Source organism: Eptesicus fuscus, chromosome 24 (genome assembly GCF_027574615.1).
Source record: "Eptesicus fuscus isolate TK198812 chromosome 24, DD_ASM_mEF_20220401, whole genome shotgun sequence".
Lineage (NCBI taxonomy): Eukaryota > Metazoa > Chordata > Mammalia > Chiroptera > Vespertilionidae > Eptesicus > Eptesicus fuscus.
Genome location: NC_072496.1, coordinates 6,892,322 through 6,914,495, shown reverse-complemented (window position 1 = coordinate 6,914,495; position 22,174 = coordinate 6,892,322). Strand labels below are relative to the sequence as shown.

At 57.3% G+C, this 22,174-nt stretch overlaps 1 protein-coding gene across 1 annotated transcript; it reads right to left on the bottom strand.

Annotated features, from left to right (window-relative positions):
* Nucleotides 1-18: 18 nt before the first annotated feature.
* Nucleotides 19-19,818, bottom strand: LOC103293527 (calpain-8). The gene is made up of 10 exons (XM_054713040.1): nt 19,582-19,818; nt 16,571-16,640; nt 11,295-11,413; nt 10,390-10,523; nt 8,907-9,075; nt 7,905-7,988; nt 5,377-5,462; nt 1,503-1,577; nt 725-879; nt 19-68 (listed from the first exon to the last, which is right to left on the bottom strand). The coding sequence occupies exons 1-10, from the start codon at nt 19,816-19,818 to the stop codon at nt 58-60; spliced, it is 1,140 nt and encodes a 379-aa protein (XP_054569015.1). The 3' UTR covers nt 19-57.
* Between the last annotated feature and the right edge of the window lie 2,356 nt (nt 19,819-22,174).

The following is a 22,174-nucleotide window of genomic DNA, read 5'->3' as shown; positions in this document are numbered from 1 at the left end:
GACGTGGGTGCATCGTTTCGGGGTGTCTTCCTCCGGGGCTGCCCCAGCGGCTGGGACCTAGGAGGAGCCTGGACATGTGTGTATTAGCGCTCATGGGGATGGACGGCTTCCCGCCTTCCTGATAAGCTGGGTCCGTGCAGAGACCGTGGCCACCGGGGAGGGAGCGCCAGCGCCTCCGTGAGAGCCAGAGGGCCACTCCCGGGCCCTGCGTGGCCATCCTCGACCCCCAAGGTCAGGCCCCTCCACCTCGGGCTCAGGTGCAAATATGAGACATGGCCCCTGGGACCGGTGTGGGCAATCGAAACAGCAGGTATCCCCCACCCCCCACCCCCCTGCACGCCATCGGCCACTGCGTCCCCAGCTCAGTGGCTGGGGACCGGCCACCTAGGCAGGTGGGCATGGACGGAGGCCTCAGCGCAGGTGCCCAGGTGGTTAGTAATGGGGAGAAGCACATCCCCGGGGGACAGGGGACAGGGGGCAGGGGGCCAGGAGCAGGGGCGGGGGGAAGCAGGGACAGTTTAGACCAGAAGCTGGAGAATGACACTGGCTGAGGTCGGGCCTCAGGTGAGACCAGCCCATGTCCTGGCCACCAAGCCCCGGGGGCAACAGGGCCCTGAGTGGTGCCCAGAGGCCAGAGAACCAAGTGCAAAGGCATGGCCCACAGATGAACCTGTATAGACCCCTCGGGAGGCCACGCCCGGGAGGCCCTCGGCCCCGCGCTCACCTGGGGGGTCCTGGCAGCCGGTGGAGCCCCGGACCCAGCGGCCACCGAACAGCACCCGGTCCCACTTGTGCGCCTCCTCGCGGCTCAGGGAGTCGGGGGCCGAGCTGCAGATCTCCAGCCGGGAGAACTGCCTCAGAAACTCCGAAAAGGACATCCTGGGGGCAGAGGGGCAGAGGGGGCTCCGTCAGGAGGGCTGGGCTGGGGGAGGGGGGGGGTGAGGGCAGGGTGCCTCCTGGGCACCGGGGACGGGCCACGGGGCTAGTGCTCCGCTTTCCTACAACCCACAGACACAAACACAGGGGCTGCGGTCCCGTCTCCTCACCATCATCAGCTTCTCCTCTTACCTACCAGAGCCTTCGGACATCTCAACAGCCAAGCAAAGAGAATGAAGCGTGAACTGGGGTCCCCCTAACCAGGCCCCTCCTACTTCATCCTCACGGATGTCCTCTGAGCCAGGCCACGTCCTGAGCACCGGCCTGAGCCCACCCGCCAGGGACCTGTCCCCCTTAGACGGGAAGCTAAGCCTGAGGTCAGAGACCCGGGAGGATGGCTCGTTCCTTTGGGAAGATAAGGGGAGGCAGGCAGGTGAGAGCTGCCAAGGCTTTGGACATCCCGGCTCAGAGGCAGAATCACGCCGGGTGAAGGGGGAGACGGATGAAAGGCCCCCTGCCCTGGCCGGGAACCGCGGCGAATTTCTGCAACACCCAAGGGATTCGCCCCACATCCCAACAGGGGGTGATCCCCAACTACGAGCAGCTCTCCGCAGGCAGCTCCTCACCAGAACTCTCCATCCTCGGCCTTCTTGTCCAGCTCTTCTCTCTTCCTGGGATCCACGTAATTCCACTCCGGTGCACTGGGGGCAAGGGAGGAATTAAATGATTTTTTTAAAATTTTTGTTTTGTTAATCCTCACCCAGGGATATTTTTCCCATTGATTTATTTTTTTTTTTAAGAGAGAATGGAAGGGAGGGGGAGAGACAGAGATAGAGAGAAATATCAATGTGTCACATCGTCCCAGGGCCGGGGATCGAGCCTGCAACCGAGGTACGTGCCCTGACCGGAATCGAACCCGCGACCCTTCAGTCCACAGGCCAACACTAACTACTGAGCTAGGGAGAATTTTTTAAATTTTTAAAGGAAGCAGAGGTCATTCCTGAAGGGGTTGTTGCAGTGCGAACTTTACTGCAGCTAAACTTCCCTGAAAGACCAGAAATAGAATACAGAACAAAAAATAGCAACAAGCAACAACAACAAAAAAGGCCTGGGGAAGAGGCAGGTCAGACTGCGTTGGGGGAGTGCATAGTGTGGGGAGGGGTCAGAGGCCGGGGACATGGACTCCAGGGTCACTGGCAGGGTCACCCAGACACGTGGCAGGAACATTATGCCATGGCCTCGCCCAAATTTCCCTCTCCGGGCAAGCTGACTCCCAGGCCCCCAGGCCCAGAAACGGGGCTGGACGAGAGAGGAGACGGGATGGACAAGAGAGGCGACGGGATGGATGAGAGAGGAGATGGGATGGATAGACAGGAGATGGGATGGACGAGAGAGGAGATGGGATGGACGAGAGAGGAGATGGGATGGACGAGAGAGGAGATGGGATGGACGAGAGAGGAGATGGGATGGGTGAGAGAGGAGATGGGATGGACGAGAGAGGAGATGGGATGGACGAGAGAGGAGATGGGATGGACGAGAGAGGAGATGGGATGGACGAGAGAGGAGACGGGATGGACGAGAGCGGAGATGGGATGGACGAGAGAGGAGATGGGATGGACGAGAGAGGAGATGGGATGGACGAGAGAAGAGATGGGATGGACGAGAGAGGATGGGATGGGTGAGAGAGGAGATGGGATGGATGAGAGCGGAGATGGGATGGACGAGAGAGGAGATGGGATGGACGAGAGAGGAGATGGGATGGATGAGAGAGGAGATGGGATGGACGAGAGAGGCGATGGGATGGACGAGAGAGGAGATGGGATGGACGAGAGAGGAGATGGGATGGACGACAGAGGAGATGGGCTGGATGAGAGAGGAGATGGGATGGGTGAGAGAGGAGATGGGATGGACGAGAGAGGAGATGGGCTGGACGAGAGAGGAGACGGGATGGACGAGAGAGGAGATGGGATGGACGAGAGAGGAGATGGGATGGATGAGAGAGGAGCTGTGGGAACGCCCGTCACAGGAAGGCCCACCCGTATCGACGAGGACGCTGTCCCCCTGGCCCCTCGATAGGTCTGGGGTGAAGGTATTGTGGGCACACGGCCCTGGCCCCCTTCCTGAGCCTGAAGATTGACAGCCAGGCCAGGTGCGCAGCAATTTCCCTGGAGTGACATCCCCCGGGAGGCCGCCTGCAGGTGGCCTTTCTGTGGCAATACCCACAGCCTTTGCTCAGATGTCACCCAGCTCCCTGACCTTCACAAAGGTAGGTTTTCCTGAAATATGCACCCACTGTCTAAATAATGGAGTAACATCAAGATCCATCTTTTAAAAAAAAAAAATCTCTTTCCTGAATGATTTCACCAAAATGTGAACTCCTCCCTTCCCAGCTTAGAAGCTGGGGTGCACCCACGTGCAGCCTCGAAGAGCCCCCAGAGGTCAGGCAGGAGAGCCCCGGGGTCTCTTTGATTCATCGAAACGCTAATTAGATCAGAACCAAATCTCAGGAGGGGCTTGTTATAAACAAAGATTGGGGGGCACGCTGGAGAATTCCAGATCCGATGTAAATCTCCCAGTTGTTTTTTGGGAAAACGTTTTTTTTAATTTAACCAGACTTTGGGGTGAGCCTCAAGATGGGACTTCAGTGACACAGCGCCCGCCACCCCAAAGGGGTTTCAATTTCCTTCGGCCATGGCATTCTTGCAGGGCAGTTGGTGGAATTGGGGTTGGGGTTTTGCTCAATCGTAGGCCGTCAAATGAACAGTCTTTAATATAGGAGGCCGAGCCTGGGCCCTGCAGACACGCGTTTCTTTATGTTTCTTTTTAAAAAATATTTATTTTAATTTTTACAGAGAGGAAGGGAAAGGAGTAGAGAGTTTGAAGCATGGATGAGAAACACCCATCAGCTGCCTCCTGCACAGCCCCTACAGGGGATTGAGCCTGCAATCAAGGTACATGCCCTTGACCGGAATCGAACCTGGGACCCTTTAGTCTGCGGGCCAACGCTCTATCCACTGAGCCAAACCGGTTAGGGCAGACATGGGTTTCTTCATGTCACAAACATGAAGGCACGTATTGCAGCTCTGAGCTGTGCAACAATGTGTGATTAAATGCAATCAAGTTCCCTTCAAAGCCCTAGTAGCATCACGGTGTTAAGGATAGCACCTGGGTACACACGGGATTTAAGAGTGCATTGGGCCCGAGCTGGCTTGGCTCAGTGGATAGAGCGTCAGCCTGCGGACTGAAGGGTCCTGGGTTCGATTCCGGTCAAGGGCACAAGCCAGGGCTGTGGGCTCGATCCCCAGTAGAGGGCATGCAGGAGACAGCTGATCAATGATACTCTCTCATCATTGATGTTTCTATCTCTCTCTCCCTTTCCTTCCTCTCTGAAATCAATAAATATATATATATTTTTTTTTTTTTAAAGAGTGCATTGGGACCTAGCTGGCTTGGCTCAGTGGACAGAGCGTCAGCCTGCGGACTTCGATTCTGGTCAAGGGCACATGCCAGGGTTGTGGGCTCGATCCCCTGTAGGGAGCGTGCAGGAGGCAGCTGATCAATGATTCTCTCTCATCATTGATGTTTCTATCTCTCTCTCCCTCTCCCTTTCCTCTCTGAAATCAATTAAAAAAAATTTTTTAAAGAAAAAAGAGTATGTTGGGAGCGGGTTATTACTATGACCATTCCCATTTCTGCTGGCTTTTCATCAATGTCACTGGCAATTTTCTTTCCCAGTGACAGCCACCCCCCCACCCACACAGCCCCCCCTACCCCCCCCCCCCCGGGCCAGCAGTGGTGACTAGGAGGAAACCCTTCCACATGCTCAACACCCTCGGGGAACCTCGATCCCAGGTCACAGCAGTCGGGGGACACCACGGGGACCCTCGCAGTCCAGCCACCACCTCACACTGACTTCCCCTCCCCAGCGGAGAGCCCTGGCCCAGAGGGGCCTCTGTGGTCATAATGGCTTTGCGGGCGAGATCAATACCCGGCCGTCAGGAGCTCAGGAGAGCGCGGCCACTCCATCCATCACTGCCCGCTGCGGCCAGCTGGTCCCCGGGATGGAGTTCACTCTCTAAGTGGTCATTTCCTGTTGGCGCCCAGGGCTCTGGCCTTTGTCGACGTGGCCAGGGTTTGCGGAGTGGACGGGATCCAATGGGGACGGACAGATCTCACCTTCGGGTCACCGCGTTGTGTGGGGTGGCGGAGGTGGGGGTGCGGGGGGACGGACCAGCGCTGCAGCAAGGAGCTGCCGGACTCGCAAACGCCAAGCAGAGACCCAGCATCAAAGACTCCGGCTCGGAGTGGGGAGGAGAGTGGGGGAGTCTGCTCGGCGTTCCCCAGGCTGGAGCCATCTGCCACCCTTTTCTGAACGGGCTGCGTGACTTGAGGATGGGAAGTACGGGGAACGCACTACGCCGCCCGTGTCATCACGATTGTGTCTCTGCACGACTTTCCCGCCCGGGGGTGGGGGGTGGCGGGGGAGAGGACAGCGCCTACCTGTCACTCCAGGCGCCCGTCCACTCCACGTCGCCCCACGGATTCCTGAGCCTGATCAGCTTCTCCGGGCGCCCCCGGAAATCCACCTGCAAAAGCCACGGCAGCGGTGGCCCCCGGCGGCCCTGCACCCGTGTCTGCACGTCTGAGCTGCACCCCGTTTCTCCGATGTCCCCGAACAGCCCCACTTTCCCTGGCTTTTAACGAGCCCTCCCGGGACTGGGCTCGCCGCTCTGTTTTTCGCCATTTGGTTGCGTAAATAATAAATCCAGCCCAAACACAAGTTTATGTCTCCTTTCACTTGGGTTTAGGTTTTATAGCCGACGCCGTTCTTAATATATGAGACCGAGTGGTAATAAATGCCTTTCCAATTAATACTCCGCACCCAGCAGTTGGCATTTACGGGGCGTGTTCTGTGGGCCAGGCATCCCAAATGCCCTAGCCCCTCACCTAAACCTCGCGACAATCCTGTGAGCTGCGTCTGTTATTTATTTATTTTAAAATATATTTTATTGATTTTTTTACAGAGAGGAAGGGAGAGGGATAGAGAGTTAGAAACATCGATCAGCCGCCTCCTGCACACCCCCTACTCGAGATGTGCCCGCAACCAAGGTACATGCCCTTGGCCTGGAATCGAACCCGGGACCCTTCAGTCAGCAGGCCGACGCTCTATCCAGTGAGCCAAACGGGCCAGGGCTGTTTATTTACTTTATTGATTTCAGAGAGAGGAGGAGGGGAGAGACAGAAACAGGGATGATGAGGGAGACTCACCCATCGGCTGCCTCCTGCACGCCCCCTACTGGGGATGGAGCCCATAACCCGGGCATGTGCCCTTGACCGGGAATCAAACCATGACCTCCTGGTTCATGGGTCGACGCTCAACCACTGAGCCCCGCCGGCCGGGCATGGGTCTGTTATTATCTTCATTTTACAGCTCAAAGATCCGAGACGCAGAGAGGTTTAGGGACCCAGGATGACTTAGTTACTAAGAAGGACCTGGAGGTCAGGCATCCAGGCAGTCTGTCTCCAAAATCCATACTCCAAAGTCCACACACCCCTCTCTTCGCCTACTGTTCACCAGTCACTGTGAGCCCCACACCCATGCCACAAACTGTGGGTCTTCAGTGTCTTACTTCCCTCTATCATCTTCCGTCATGCCTCAGCCCAAGGTTTACACGTATTCATACCTGGGAACCGGCTTGATTAAAGAGCATATTCATGCCCTAACCAGTTTGGCTCAGTGGATAGAGCATCGGCCTGCGGACTCAAGGGTCCCAGGTTCGATTCCGGTCAAGGACATGTACCTTGGTTGTGGGCACATCCCCAGTAGGGGGTGTGCAGGAGGCAGCTGACTGATGTTTCTCTCTCATCGATGTTTCTAACTCTCTCTCCCTCTCCCTTCTTCTCTGTAAAAAAATCAATAAAATATATTTTTTTTAAAAAAGAGCATATTCATGAGACACAAACACGTGTCATGAACACCCACGCCGTTTTAATAAACAGCAACGGTGGAGATTCCCAGTTGTTTTCCTTTTCGCCTTGGCCATCAGGAAACTCAAAGCAAAATTCATTTCTCCGTTGTTGCACTGCTTTTAGCCTACATCTTAGCCTAGGTGGTCTGGTGTACTTTTATACCTTAGCTGTGGTCCGACTGTGTCTATGTGGCTTTCACTGTAAACCACATCAAATCCTTTTTGGGTGTGGGCAGAATATCCTATATAATAAAAGCCTACGATGCTAAGTGTCTGGTCATCTGGTCGTCCGTTCAACCAATCAAAGCGTAATAGGCTAATGATATGCTAAGACCGCTCAACCGCTTGCTATGACGTGCACTGACCGCCAGGGGACAGACACTCCGACTGGTAGGTTAGCTTGCTGCTGGGGTCCGGCCGATTCAGACTGAGCAAGACAGGCCAGACACGACCTAGAGCCCTCCCAAGATCCCTCCCAGCTGGCCAAGCTCCCACGTTCCTCCCTGGCCCCCGATCGTGCACCGGTGGGGTCCCTCAGCCTGGCCTGCACCCTCTAGCAATCCGGGACCCCTCAGGGATGTCAGAGAGCCCGTTTCGGCCCGATCCCACAGGCCAGGATAAGGGACCCCACTGGTGCACGAATTCGTGCACCGGGCCTCTAGTAGTAAATAAAAATAATGAAAAGTAGAGCCCTCGCTCTCCCCTTGGCCCGGAGCGTGAGGAAGACCCTGGCAGGCAGGGCCGGTTTCACCGCCTTTGCTCTCTTTGGCGACCCTGTGGGTTTCCACTACTTGACCTGCACGAGCACGTCTTGGAATGGGAGTAGAATCCACGTCTCGGAGGAGGGCCTGCATCTAGTCAGAACCCACATGAGCTCCAGGGTCCTCGTATCGAGCGAGAGCTGACCGCACACGCGTGGTGTCCACGGCCCCGTGCAGCCAGAGAGAGGCCTCCACCAGGTGGGTTCCCTCCCCACCCCACCCCCCGTCTCAGGGACGCCCTGGACTGATGGTCAACGTCACGACTCATCCCCCTCGCGCTCCCCCTGCCCGGCGTTACCTCCTCGACCCCCGTGACCGAGTACGCGTGACTCTTCACCAGCTTCTGGCGAGTGATTTCTTCCGCTTCGGCCGCGCTGGAGACCTGCGTCGGGAACCAAGTCCACTCAGGGCGGCCGCCCCTGACCTTGTGGGGGCTGGTCCTATAATGTTTCCCAAGGACAACGCCACCCAGCCCCGGGGGCCTCGGTGTGGGGCTGGGGGTACAGGTAAATGGAACCTCTCCATGCGACCCCCCTTTTATTAGACCTGCCTTTCCAGGCAGCGTGCTGTGTGGCTGCCAAGCCTTTAACATGTCACGGAACCGGGAACTCATTCATCCCGCTGCCTGCAGGAGGGATAATGACCCAGGACGGCTGCCCTGGGCGAGTCCTGGTTCTCACTGTTTTCACGGATTGAGCTTCCCAGCGTCCTCCCTGTTCCACAGCCTCCTTCCCCACCCCCTGCCCCATGTCACCCCGACCAGAAACACACATATCCCGCTAGGATCTCCGTAGCGACGTGTCACCCACGGGCCTAGGCCACCAGGTGAGCAGGAGAAAGAGAGGGAGCAGGTAGGTGGTCACAGACCCCGCGGCTGGGTCTCCATGCCACCTTGGCATCCATGCAGCCACGCCCCCGCCAGGGAGTGGCCCCTGGTTTCAGAACCTCTCGCTTTTTCCAGGTCCATCCAGTTGTCCATCATCCTGTCTGCTTCCCCAAATCCCAAAATTACTTCGCAACAAGGCACAGCCGAGTAGGGTTAGGGTCCAGGGCTCGAGGCTGCATTCTTGGGGCCATTTCCATGGTACCCAAGGGGCTCCGCCCGTGAGGGGAAATTGGGGCTCCCACAGTGAGACCCACCCCAGGTCCTACCCACTCATTAGGGCTGAACCAGTTCCCACGGGCTGGGACCACGAAGGTGCCACTGAGCTTGCCCATGGAGTCCCAGGCTCGGCTCTGGCCCCAGGCCCGCCCCGTCCCCCCCCACCCACCCCGGCCACTCGTGGGGAGGGGAGCTCACGTCAATGGAGCAGGCCAGCAGGGACCCCGCACGGAGGGCCTTCCGGATGATCTGGAACAGACCGGTCGGTGGCTTCTTCAGGTCAAAAAACTCAGAGAGGCCGCCCGTGAAGTCCTCAAACCCCTCCACCGTGGACCCGCCGGCGAGGGCCTCGTAGGAGCCGTTGAGCCTGTTGAAAAGGACAGAAGGCGCGCACCGTCCGCAGCCCTGAGCGACCCCAGGGAGCGGCCGTGGGGCGGCAGGGGCGAGGGGGAGGCCGATGCTGGGACGTGGCTCGGTCTGAAGGTTAACAGAGGAGGCTTGCCGATCTGGCTGGGGCCCGGGAAGGCGCTGGGCCACCGTTCCACGTGGCCAACTCAGCACCTTGCCGGGAATGCATCCCAGACCACCTCCCCCCAGGCCACACCCTTTGCCAAGCGTCGCCTTTCCAAAGCTGACCCTCGCTTCTTGGGTTTCTGAGGGTTGGGGGGCACGAATAGGGACGAGGGGGACCCTCCCTCAAGGCCGAGAGGCACCCCGAGGGACCTGCTGCCGGAACACGGCCGGAGAGGCGCCGGGGTCACAGAAGAGGGTGCCAGTGAGGGAAGCTAATTGAAGGAACCCAGAAAAAGGCATTGAGCGCCGCATGCCAGCGGGGAGGAGGACGGCTGAACCGGCCGTCAATAGACTCTGGCGAGTTTGGTATCTGAGTACATTCACTTTCTTCTTCCTCTTTATCATCCTTTTCAAAATCCACGTGGGCCTACACACGGCCCGTGGGGTTTCAGAGCAGAGAAAGCTCAGGTAGCCGTGGCTCCCCCCATTCACACGTTCCTGGGGACAGCGCTGAGCGAGCCAACGCCCAGCCCGAGTTTCTGTCTCTCTCAGTCACCGAGGGTCCAGGGCAGGCGTCCTCACACTACGGCCCGCGGGCCACATGCGGGTGTTTTTGCCGTTTTGTTTTTTTTACTTCAAAATAAGATACGTGCAGTGTGCATAGGAATTTGTTCATAGTTTTTTTTTTTTAAACTATAGTCTGGCCCTCCGACGGTCTGAGGGACAGTGAACTGGCCCCCTGTTTAAAAAGTTTGAGGAAACCAGAAACAAGGAGGCATCGATCGGACTATCGGGCCTCAGAGGGAGGATAGGGGAGGGTGGGGGGAGGGGGGAGAGATCAACCAAAGGACTTGTGTGCATGCATATGAGCCTATCCAACGGTTAAGTTCAACAGGGGATTGGGGCATCCGTGGGGAGGGGTGTGGGATGGGAATGGGGGGATGAGGACAAATATGTGACACCTTAATCAATAAAGAAATTTTAAAAAAAAATAAAATAAAAAATAAATAAAATAAAATAAAAAGTTTGAGGACCCCTGGTCCAGGGCATGGGGGACCAGGTGCCGGGGAAAGACTTGGGCGTGGCACCTTGAGTTTGGGGGCGAGGGGGCAGGTGCGATCCTCCGGGAAGACTGCGGGGTCTCCGAGCGCCTCCCCACCCCACGTACTTGGCGTAGGCCTTCTCCAGCAGCGCGCTCCAGAACTCGCTGCCGTCGGCGGAGTGCAGGAAGAGCAGCTGTCCGTCCCGGGTGGGCAGTCTGTCGTCCACCACCACCTGCACCCACTCGCCGCACTGCCAGAACTGCGGGGGGGGGGGGGGGGACACAGCGCCGCTCAGGGGAGAGCTGGGGGGCGGGGGGAACCCCAGAGAAGCCTCTGTGCGGCTCAGTGTTCAGGCCTTGGACCTCTGGTGGATTCCGAGCTCCTGAAGAGCAGGATCGGGGTCTCACTGGTCCGTACATGTGGGAGATGCTGACGGAGTCGGGAAGCATCGAGTCCCGGGTCTGCGTTTGTGGGAACCGGGCGTGACCCGGACCCACAGCTCCTGCCACTCACTCCCCCGCCCTTTCCTCAAGGCCCTGAGGCCTGGGGGAGACGGTGTGTGTGGGGCGGGGGGGGGGATGTGTAGGTCAGTGGTCGGCAAACTCATCAGTCAACAGAGCCAAATATCAACAGGACAACGATTGAAATTTCTTTGGAGAGCCACATTTTTTAAACTTAAACTTCTTCTAACGCCACTTCTTCCAAATAGACTCGCCCAGGCCGTGGTGTTTTGTGGAAGAGCCACATTTTTTAAACTTAAACTCTATAGGTAGGTACATTGTTATTAACTTAATTAGGATCCTCCTAAGCTGGCCTTTGCTAAACACTCAAGGGGCCAAAGAGCCGCATGTGGCTCGCGAGCCGCAGTTTGCCGACCGCTGGTGTAGGTGACTGGATGGATCGCAAGCTCGAGGGTGTGGAGGGCCCATGAAAACGTAGGCCCCCGGGCCCCACCCCAGAGCTTGCGATTCGGTAGATCTGGGCGGGACGGTGGAAGGGAGGGTCAAGGGCGGCGAGTACCGCGCAGGACCTGGAAACGGAAGATTCCGGCGTAGCCCTCCCGGAAGTTCTGGTCCCTGGGCACGACCCGGGAAAGCAGCTCCTCGTTCAGGGTGAGGGACGCGATGGCCGCCAGGAGCCAACAGTCACCTGCGCCGGGTGGTGGGGACACTGGTCAGGCCAGGCCTGCAGGGTCCTGCTTTCTCTCCCTTCCCAGCCCGACTCTCTCCTCCCCCCGTGTCTCGAGGTCATGGGCAGCAGTCAGCTCCTGCCGCCGCGTTGGAAGGCGTGTCCTCGGACAGAGATTTCTCTGGTCCTCTGGATCGCCCCGCATGCCAACCATTTCACATCCTCAGAGCACTCAGCCAGCGGAAAGCAATGGAAAGAACAAAATCCAAAATGTCTTTTTGGGACTGAAGGGTCCCAGGCTGGATTCCAGCCAGGGCACATGCCTGGGTTTCGGGCTGGATCCCCAGTAGGGGCGTGCAGGAGGCAGAAGATCAATGATTCTCTCTCATCATTGATGTTTCTCTCTCTCTCTCCTCTCCCTCCCTCTCTGAAATCAATAAAAATATATTTTTTTAATGTCTTTTTTGGCTCCTTATTAGCAACTCTGATAAGACATTCGGTTGGAGGAAACATCTATTTGCCAGCCCAAGATGTGTGTGTGTGCGTGTGTGCATGTGTGTGTGTGTGTGTGTGTTCCTTGCCCGCGTGATGTTGGATGACAGGAAGTTGGCTGTGTGTTTCAAAAACTGCCCTTTTGTGTTTGAGAGCTCAGCATGACAGCCTCGATGCCTCGTTGCTTAAAACGGCCTTGAGATATTGATTCGCCTTACATCACGCTAATCAAGGCAGAAGAAATAAAGTCGAGAGGTTAAAGAGTCTAGGGTTCAATAACGGTCAGCTCAGAGATCCAAGCAAATGCAGAAGGAAACAGAAAACCCACTCCGGCCGGCGTGGCCCCGTGGTTGAGCAAAGACTATGAACCAGGCAGACTCGGTTTAATTCCCGGTCAGGGCACATGCCCGGGTGGTGGGCTCAATCCCCAGTGTGGGGCGTGCAGGAGGCAGCCGATCCATGATTCTCTCTCATCATGGATGTTTCTCTCTCTCTCTCTCTCTCTCTCTCTCTCTCTCTCTCTCTCTCATAGACACAATCTGGAAGGCAGCCCTGCCCCCCACCTCCCTCTCCCACCAGGTTCCCCTTCCGATGGTACAAGGGGAGAGGTGAAGGGGCACAGGTACTCATGGGATTTCTTGCTTCTCACTAAGGAAGACTGGGGGGGGGGGGGGGGGTGAGGTTTGGCCAATCAGGGAGCTGAGGTGGGGCCTCCTAGGTCACTGACCTCGAGGGAAGTTGGGAGACCACCTGAGCTTCGTTCTCCCCACTCCTTATTTCGTTTACACACGTAATGGGTTTCATATTTGTTCAGATAATAAAGTGATGTATTTTTTTTTTATTTCACTCAAACAGTGACCCCCTGGCTCCCTCCCCCCGCCCCAATCCCCCTGCCCCATGGCAGCAGGAGCTTCCCGGTTTCCGGGAAACAGGGACACACCCCACCCCTAACAGTGACCTCCTCGCTCTGCTCCGTGTCGGGGAAAGCTCTACGTCAATCAAGAAGGAATCATCCCGAGTCAGGCTTTGCTTAGAAAAAGAAATCTCTAAATTCAAAAATTCCCTCCGGATATGACAGTCAAAGCTGGGAGGTCTGAACGCCTCGCCGTTACGACGGGCCCCGGGGAGCGAGAACTCGGGCTGTGACTTCCCAAACACTGAGAGAGAACATGCCGTGTCCCTGCACGGAGGTGGCCGGAGTCAGCCAGGAGGGCCACTGGTCCCGACAGTACAGAACAGACCACTCAGCACTCCCGTCGCCTCTCCAGGAGCCCAGCCAAGACCCGGGGGGCAGCTCCGGGCACACGGGGCCCTTCGCCCACGGCCCAGAGGACAGAGGCCCTTTGTTGTACCCAGGCTCCGTCTTGGAGGGCTGCAGAGGGGGCTGCAGAAGCAAGAAACCATCCCTGATGCTGACAAAGCAGCATGTCTGACCAGCCACGCGGTCCCCAATCCTGTGAGCATCCCACCACGAGCCGGCCCTGAAACCGCCACGTGACCCCCACCCCCACCCCCGTGGTATCTGTAAATGAAGAATCAAACACACTTTCCCGGAATATCTCCCTCACGGTGTCGTCGGCGCCGGCGTAGAGCGAGCTACCACCGTTCTAAAAGCAGAGCCCAGAGCCCAGTGATCCTGGCATTGCGGGGTCCAGGAACTCCCGGGCCCCCCTCTACCAGCCCCACCCCCACCCCCCGGGTCACTCTCTCCTCTCACGTGGCTTCCCTTTCTCTATGGCTTTTACCACCACCTGGCGCACGTATTTGTTTGTTGGTTGTTTTCCCCAGGGGAACAGTAGACTCCACGACATCCAAGACTCCCCGCCCCCACCCCACTGCTGTACCTTTGGGGCCTAGAAGAGGACTTGGCACAGAGTGGGGGCTCAATCCGTATGTGTAGGGTGACTGCAGCGAGGGATCTGGGCCAGGTTTTGCCGTTTTTAAGAGAAGCCAGAAAATCTGTGTTCTTGTTGTTTTACGTGGAAACCTCCCAGGCCCAGGACATCGATCACTGGGCAGGCAGCGCTGCACCAGCCGAAAGGAACAGGCCTGTGTCTCAGCCCGCACGCCGCTGGCCTGGCTCCGCCCTCCCTCCGGCCCACGCCTGCCCTGGGGGGCCTGACCCTCCGCCGGTGGCTCTGCAGGCGTCTGATTCACACCCTCGAGATCCTCGCTGAGCTGCTGCTGGGCGTCCGCCTTCGGTCTCTGGAGAAATTATGTGGGGTTTGTCTGTCTGTTTTGCTTTTGTTGGTGAGCCCACACCACACCTGTGCCGGCTGCTGGTTGAAATGTCTTTCTCTGCGGCCGTCTGCCCCCCTGGGACCCGGCCAGGGTCCCCTCTCCCCGAGCTTTGCGTCCTTCCTGTCTCCTGTCGCATCCGTTTGCCCTCAGACACTGTAACGATGTGTTTTCCCAGCCGAAAAAAACCTCGCTTTCTGCCCACCACACCCCACCCCACCCCACCGGGCTCCCGGGCATGTTCGCATCTGAGCTCACGTCGCCTCGCCTCTTAATATGTTCGAGGCTGGGAGGCCATCCTCGTGTTGCCATGGAGACCCGCCACCATCCTTTGTTCAATAGCTGACGCCCTCATTGGGAAGCCCCGGGGTCCCCAGCGCGGGTTGGGGCGTGCCGGGCCACTTGGGAGGGAACAGGTGCCAACTGTGCGCCTTGCCGTGTGTGGGTGCCAGCCCGGGCCCGGGCGAGCGATGGCTCTGAGAGCTCCTCTGTCCATTTCCGTCTCCGTCCGCCCTGGCCTCCGGCACCTTGTCTTATTTTTGCACCCAAAGGGCCACGGGACTCAGCTCCGTCAGCACCCCCCGCTTCCTCACACCGGCTCCCCATGGGTCCCCACGAGCCCCAGCGCACAGCCCGGGGGGGACGGCCAATCGTATTGTGATAACTACGCCCGGCGCCAGGCGGGTGGTGGACACGTCGGGGGATCGCTTCGTACGTTACATCAATGTCTAACCAGGAGGCTGGGCACCTGCAACGGATGTGATGTTGGATGGCGACTGTCATTGAAAAACGTTTAATGAATAATTAATTACCTTCAAAAGAGGTTTCCATGATACTGATTTTTAAAAAACAACAACAAGCCCTGACCGGTGTGGCTCAGTGGATAGAGCGTCAGGCCTGCGGACTGAAGGGTCCCAGGTTCGATTCCGGTCAAGGGCATGTACCTTGGTTGCGGACACATCCCCAGTAGGAGGTGTGCAGGAGGCAGCTGATCGATGTTTCTAACTCTCTATCCCTCTCCCCTCCTCTCTGTAAAAAATCAATAAAATATATTTTTTTTAAAAAACATAAAACAGCCGTGACCGGGTTTGCTCAGTGGATAGAGCGTCGGCCTGCGGACTGAAAGGTCCCAGGTTTGATTCCGGTCAAGGGCATGTACCTTGGTTGCGGGCACATCCCCAGTGGGGGGGGTGCAGGAGGCAGCTGATCGATGTTTCTCTCTCATCGATGTTTCTAACTCTCTATCCCTCTCCCTTCCTTTCTGTAAAAAATCAATAAAATATATTTAAAAATAATAATAATAATAATAAACAAAAACACCACCTCAATGGCTGGGCTACCCCAGGGCGGCCCCCGGGCGAGGCCCCGCGGACCTGGGTGGGAGCTGGGTGCTGGGAGTCAGTTTGGGTCGTTTGCTCCGTCCCGCTCCACCCCTCAGCAGCGCACACTCACCATGGTAACGCTCAGGCCTCTTTCCGGAAGCCCTCTTTCCTCCTTGCTGACTTATAACGAATCCAGGGAGGAGCTACCCAAGCCGATCAATTAGACGACACTTATTAAATGCCTGGTACTAAGTTACCCGTCACTAACGAGGAGCTGCTAAAAGCCTCGGCGGGAAGTTGGGCTTCCCTGAGCCACGTGGGAAATTAGGTGGCACCTGACGCGTTCTCCCTGCTCACTGCTCGCCCTGCGGGGGCTCTGAGCTCTGACTCAAAGGAGAGAACACGGAGGCATTTAAAATGAGGTGCCCTGTGACCTTCCAAATCACAAAGGTTTCCAGCGGATTGGAGATACTTTCCTGGCTAGAACCAGGAGGGAAAAGGGGGGTGGACCCCCCCCCAAAAGATGAAGGTTATCGGGTCCCGATGGATGCTGAGATTTGGGTTGTTTTACTGCCTTTCAGCCAGTGGGATTTGTCTCCTCGATGCTCTCCTTTCCTGTCCCGTATGTAGTGGCTGCCCCTGGATGGCGGCGGTTTAGAATCCCAGCGAATCTAAGTCAGAGCCACGCTGTCCCCCTCGACCAGGAGGGCCTGGGATCAGGAGTGCTTAGAAGGTCAGGCGCACCCATTTGCTACCACGGACAACCTGGGGGGTCTGACCCTTGAGGCCAGAACGTACAGAACAAAAATAAATGATTTCCGACGCGTAACTGCACCCGATTGGAGGGAATATGAGAGGCTGGGAGGGGGATAGCTCCTTAGTCCTAGGATCCCAGGCCCGTGAAAGGAAGCTTGGCTGGAAAGAGGGCACCCCTGCTTCCTTACTCATTATAAAAGCATCTATTACGGCAGTCCCTAATGGTAGAGACAGGGCCATTTTATAGGGCAAATTATGCCCACTTAAAGGCAACTACAGGCAGTCACGTCTAACAGCTTAATCTGACGTCACGCGTGGCACACGCACACCCGCCCTGCTCAGAACAAACAGGACAGGCCCGGCTACTCACCCAGGTCGCCCTGGCAAACGTCCGTGCGCGTGGCTCCCCCGGAGATAAACTGGGGGCTGGGGCACAGTTCCTGAAAGCAATTGGAGACAAAACGCACGTCATAAGATGCCCAGCGGTGGTGGCCGCAGGGGTCAAAACGGCTTCCGAGTCCCTGAAGTCAGACTTCACAGCGACCTAGGATCATGGTCGGCAAACTCCTTAGTCAACAGAGCCACATATCAACAGCACAACGACTGAAATTTCTCTTGAGAGCCAAATTTTTTAAACTTAAGCTTCTTCTAATGCCACTTCTTCAAAATAGACTCGCCCAGGCCGTGGTATTTTGTGGAAGAGCCACACTCAAGGGGCCAAAGAGCCGCGTGTGGCTCGCGAGCCGCGGTTTGCTGACCACGGACCTAGGAGATCATCTCTCGTCCTCTCCTCACCTGCCCGAGGTGTCCCCAGTCTCCTGCAAGGGTTCCTCAGCTCCACTCCCCCCTACGAATCAGGCAACCCCTGGCCAGGCCTCCGCCCTCTGCAGGGACCCCGTTTCCCGCGGCAACCGCCTGCCCGAAGCATCCGCTCTCGGCGACATCGCCCAAACCCCGGGCTTCGGCTCCCGACTGTGGAACACGCTGACGCGTCCCAAGTCGCTCGCTCGCCTGAGCCGGCCAGTCCGTTACCCACGTCCCACTGTCCCACTGTCCGCGCGATATGAGCTCATTCGACGCGTGGCCGAGAAGCCTGCCGAGTTCTGCGAACGTGTTGAGTTCGGTTTAGAAGACAGAGTGGTTTGCAAAGGCCAGAAACACGCTGCGAGGTGTGTGATCAGCAGAACGGTGCTGAGCGGGGTACACGTCGGCGGAATGCTCATTTTACTGCGTGTTATTCTTAGCAGGTTTCAAAACGCACCACCTCCCCCGACCCAGGAAAAAAACAACCCGGGGACATCATGACTAATACGTGATGAATCTCCCGGGGGCCACAGGGCGTCCCCAGCTTTGTGAGGAGATGGCATCTCAGCCTAGGCCGGAAGAACATTCCAGAAGTCTTCTCTCCAGGGCTGACTTTCTACTGGAACTCGGATCGGAGACACAAAGCAGTTTGGCAGCCAAAGAGGCTGAAAAGAGGCCGGGAGGCCACACACACACACACACACACACATACACACACACACTCTCACACACATACACACACACACCCCACACATAAACACGCACACACACACACACACACACACACACACACACACACACACACGGGACACTGTTTTTATTTCTTCCTGAATAACAACCACATCTTGTCATTAGTAATGCTGACGATCACTCAGGTAAGGATCTCAGCACACTCCGTAAACACCCATGACTCAGGCCTTGCTTGCTTCGGCCTCTGGTGAATGGGTTCGAGGGAAACGCGGGCACCGGTAAGGGATCCGAGGCAGGAAGGCACTGCAATCGCACCTTCTCGCTGACCAAGGCTACTTGCAAGCATTGCTCCCAGCGCGTTAGACCGGCCCTGGCCTGTCTCTGTCAGGACCCTCCGCTTCCTCCAACCCCCGCGCCAGAGTCTGTCTGCAGCAATGGACCTGCCCCACCGCCTTCCCAGCAGTGCAGAGCCCATGCCTGACACAAACAGAGGCCTCGCCCTGGCCGGGGTGGCTCAGTGGATAGAGTGTTGGCCTGAGGACTGAAGGGTCCCGGGTTCGATTCTGGTCAAGGGCATGTACCTTGGTTGCGGGCACATCCCCAGTGGGGGTGTGCAGGAGGCAGCTGATTGATGTTTCTCTCTCATCGATGTTTCTCTCTATCCCTCTCCCTTCCACTCTGTAAAGAATCAATAAAAATATTTTTTTAAAAAATAAAAAAATAAATAAAAATCAATAAACTAGTCTTTAAAGAAAAAAAACCACAGAGGCCTAAAAATACTGTCTGTTGAAATGAAATGTAGCTGTCAACTCTTGAGACAAGAATATAAAAACACCAGATAGAGGGATGGGAAAAAATGAAATAAAGAAATCCCCAGTTTATAAAAAGAAAGGAAGAATATAAAACCAGGATTCCCAACCTTGATTTTGCCAACATCCCTGAGGAATGCCGTGTGTTTCAAGAGGGGAGGGCAGACGGACCGGGGTGGGCGGGGGAGAGGCAGGCAAAGGAGTGACCCTCAGAGGTGGAACTGTTGGGCAGAACTGGTCGAATGAAAACGAAGGGGCAGGATTGGGCCACATCCAAAGAACTATCTTCTCATCCCCCCTTGCCATCCAGGGCCAAGAAAACGGGTCCCACGGCCTGACTTTCCCATCATGCTCTGGAAGACAAAGGCTCCCTGGCCCAAGGCCCCGGAGCACGTGCTCTGATGAGCCTTTTTACGTGGCAGACGCCGAACAGTCTCAGTTCTCACATCCGCCCTGCAGAGGGGGCTCCGACCCCTGAGGGCACATCACGTGACAAGGGTCCCGTCGCGGTAGGTCACGGACATGGATTTGGGTGGGGGGATGGTTCTCCAGTCTCTGCCTTTTGAGTTTGGGGTGATACCAGTGACAGCACTCAGGAGGCCCCAAGTTCCAGCTGCGATCGCAGACCCGCAGCCCCCACCTCTCCACTCAGCAGCCCTGATGGAACAGGGACCCAGCTCCTGACCTTGAACAGCCCTTTCAGCAACCATGTCACCACTTACCCCTCACCAACGGCTACATCTAGCCTTGGCCTGTCCCCCAGGGGCCCAGGCAGCCACGACCACGCGGTCTGTGCCTGTGGTGGGCCAGGCACGATGCTCTGAGCTTCAAGGTGCCACTGGCACCATTTCACAGATGGGAAAACTGAGGCTCACAGAGGTCATGTGTCCAAGACCAGTCAGGCAGAGCCAGGATTCAAATCTAACTCGTCTGGTCCCAACGCCTCTGAAAAAAAGATTGTTAAAGGGAAAGAGGTTCCGAACTATAGGGTCTAGGAATTGAGGATCCAGAGCCCCGCCTTCTCCCTCAACTGCTTCTGCCCTGAAGCGAGAGCCCTCCATCCTGCCCGTCTCCTTACCGGCGGCCGCTTCCAGACAACGCCTCGAGTTTGGGGGGAGCCTGGTCCAAGATCCTTGTCGCCCAAGGCCGCCGGGCACGCTGGGAACTCGGGGTCCTTAAATAGCACCCCTGAATCCAAGCACTGCCGCCTGAGCGTCTCGAAGTCCTGGCCCAAGTACTTCACGGCGTTCTGGTTGGAGCCAAGACATGCGGCTGCCGCCCACTGCCCGGACACCGGGGCCGCCGGAGCTGCCATGGCCTGGCCGGGGGTGGGCTGCGTGGGGAGGACCGGAGGGCAGGGCTGCTCCGAGCTCTCCGAGGCGGCCCCGCCGGGAGGGGAGCTATAAGGCAGCGTGGAGGGAGGTGGAGCTGGTAGACGCTTCCCCCGAGGCGCTCCGGACTGACGTGAGTCATGGCCCGGCGCACACAGGTGCCCACAGTACCCAGGAACATGCCCGCCTTCCCTGCCGGCCTTTCCCCCGAGACCTGGAGGCTGGGGGACTTCCAGGGCCCCTCCCGGGCCGCTAACCTGGGAGATGCATTAGGATCCCAGCTGCCCCCCCTCTTTGCAGGCCCTGCGTGCCTCCTCCCCCCCCCCCCCCCCCCCCAGGGTTAAGTCGAGAAGCTGTCTGATAGCTGGAAGCTGGGACTCACCAAGACTTTGGAGCCGTGGTTCTGAGAAGAAGGGGGGCAAGGGGTTCGGGGGGGTCCCCTTTCTTTCTGGAAAGTGTGGTTCCATATTTGCTAGGCGGGTACAAATAGGGGTGATTTGTACCCAACGGGATGGGACGTGGGGCCCGCCCTGCAGGAGGTGTGGGCATCCCCTTTGGCGAGTGACTCAGCCTCCCTTCCCCCTAGTTTTCTCATCAGCAAAACGGCAGATAATAGCAGGGCCCACCTCACCAGGTTGTTAGGAGGAGGGAAGGGACAGGGTGTGTCCTGGGCTTAGATTAGTGGGTGAGGAGCGCTCAGGACACGTCAGCTGTCCTATCCTCGGGGACCAGGACCAGACAGAGGAGGCCTGGGAACCTCAAATCCATCCCTTTTCTCGGGGCTCCCATCTCCTAGGCCTGGTCTACCCCAAGGACGTGGGCCGCCTCGGCGATTTCTGAACCGTCGTCGTGTGTGGCAAGCTGGAAAACGGCCCCCCAGCCCTGGCCGGTTTGGCTCGGTGGATAGAGCGTCAGTCTGCGGACGGAAGGGGCCCGGGTTCAATTCCGCTCAAGGGCACAGGCCCCAGTTGCAGGCTCAATCCCCAGTGGGGGGCATGCAGGAGGCAGCCCATCAGTGATTCTCTCTCATCATTTATGTTTCTATCCTCTCTCTCCCTCTCCCTTCCTCTCTGAAATCTATAAAAATATATTATAAATAAAAGAAAGAAAGAAAATGGTCCCCAGACCAATGAGTCCTAAGCTCTGGGAGCTGTAAGCAATGCTTTGTTCGGAAAAGGGATCTTTGCAGATATGTGAAGTTCAGGGCCTTGAAATGGGGGCGGGGGGGGGGGTGGTGGTGGCCCTAAATGATCGTAAATGCCCTCCTAAGACAGAGGCACGGGGAGATGTGAAGACAGACCAAAAGGCGGAAACCGAGACCGCAGAGGCCGAGACCGGAGTGATGTGGCCACAGGCCAAGGAAAGTCAAGGTCGAAGTGACCTTCAGAGGCTCAAGGACGACGCATCTTGAAGGACTTGGCTGTGGCCCTGGCCTCTCTGGGGACCCCACCTCAGCACCACTTTCCCTGGATTCAGGGTCAGCCCCCCAAGGCTTCCACGTCCCCTGAGCAAGGAAGACAGATCCCCCGAAGGCCCGAGTGTGCGTCGCAGGCCATTCATTCGCAGGGTTGTAGCCGCGCGTGGCTAGAGCGGAGGGAAAGGGAGCGGGAGAGCCGGCCGCAGCATTCTCACGCCCGGGTCTTCCCATCCCGGAATCCTAAGGCGAGCGGGAGAAGAAGCCAAGGTCGAGGGTACGGCAGAGTTCTCAGGCATGGCTGGTGGGAAGGGAAGACATTGGGAGGCACCCGCAGCCCCTCAAAATGGAACGGCAGGTAGCGTGCCACTCCCCGGGATGGGAAGACCTGTCCTCGAAGCCACGTGACAGCATCCTTCATAACAGCCCGAACGTGGAAACAACCCAACAGCCATCGGTGGACGGACGGATAGATAGACAGATGTGGTGCGGCCACGGAGTGGAATAGTATGCGGCCATGAAAAGGAATGGAGTCCTGATACGGGGTACCCCCGGATGAACCCTAAGTGGAGGAAGCCATTGCAGAAGGCCTCACAGGGTCTGGTCCCAGTTTGTAGGAAGCATCCGGAATAGGCAAATCCATAGAGACACACCAAAAAAAGGAAAGCTACACAGCAAGATCAGAATAGGGGTCCTTTCCATCTTCAAGAGGGATGGATGGGGTGGGAGAGGAACCAGGACTGCTGGGAACCAGGACGGGGCCAGAGAGAGCCCTGCCCCTCCCTGCGGCCATGCCCGGATGTTGCCTCTCAGGTCAGCTGAGATTCTAGCGAGCTGACGGCAGCGGTGGGTCTGGTCGGTGGTCAGGCGTCTGTAATGGTATCAAAGCCGGGATGCTCCGGGCCAGCAGCTGGTGGTCTCTGCTG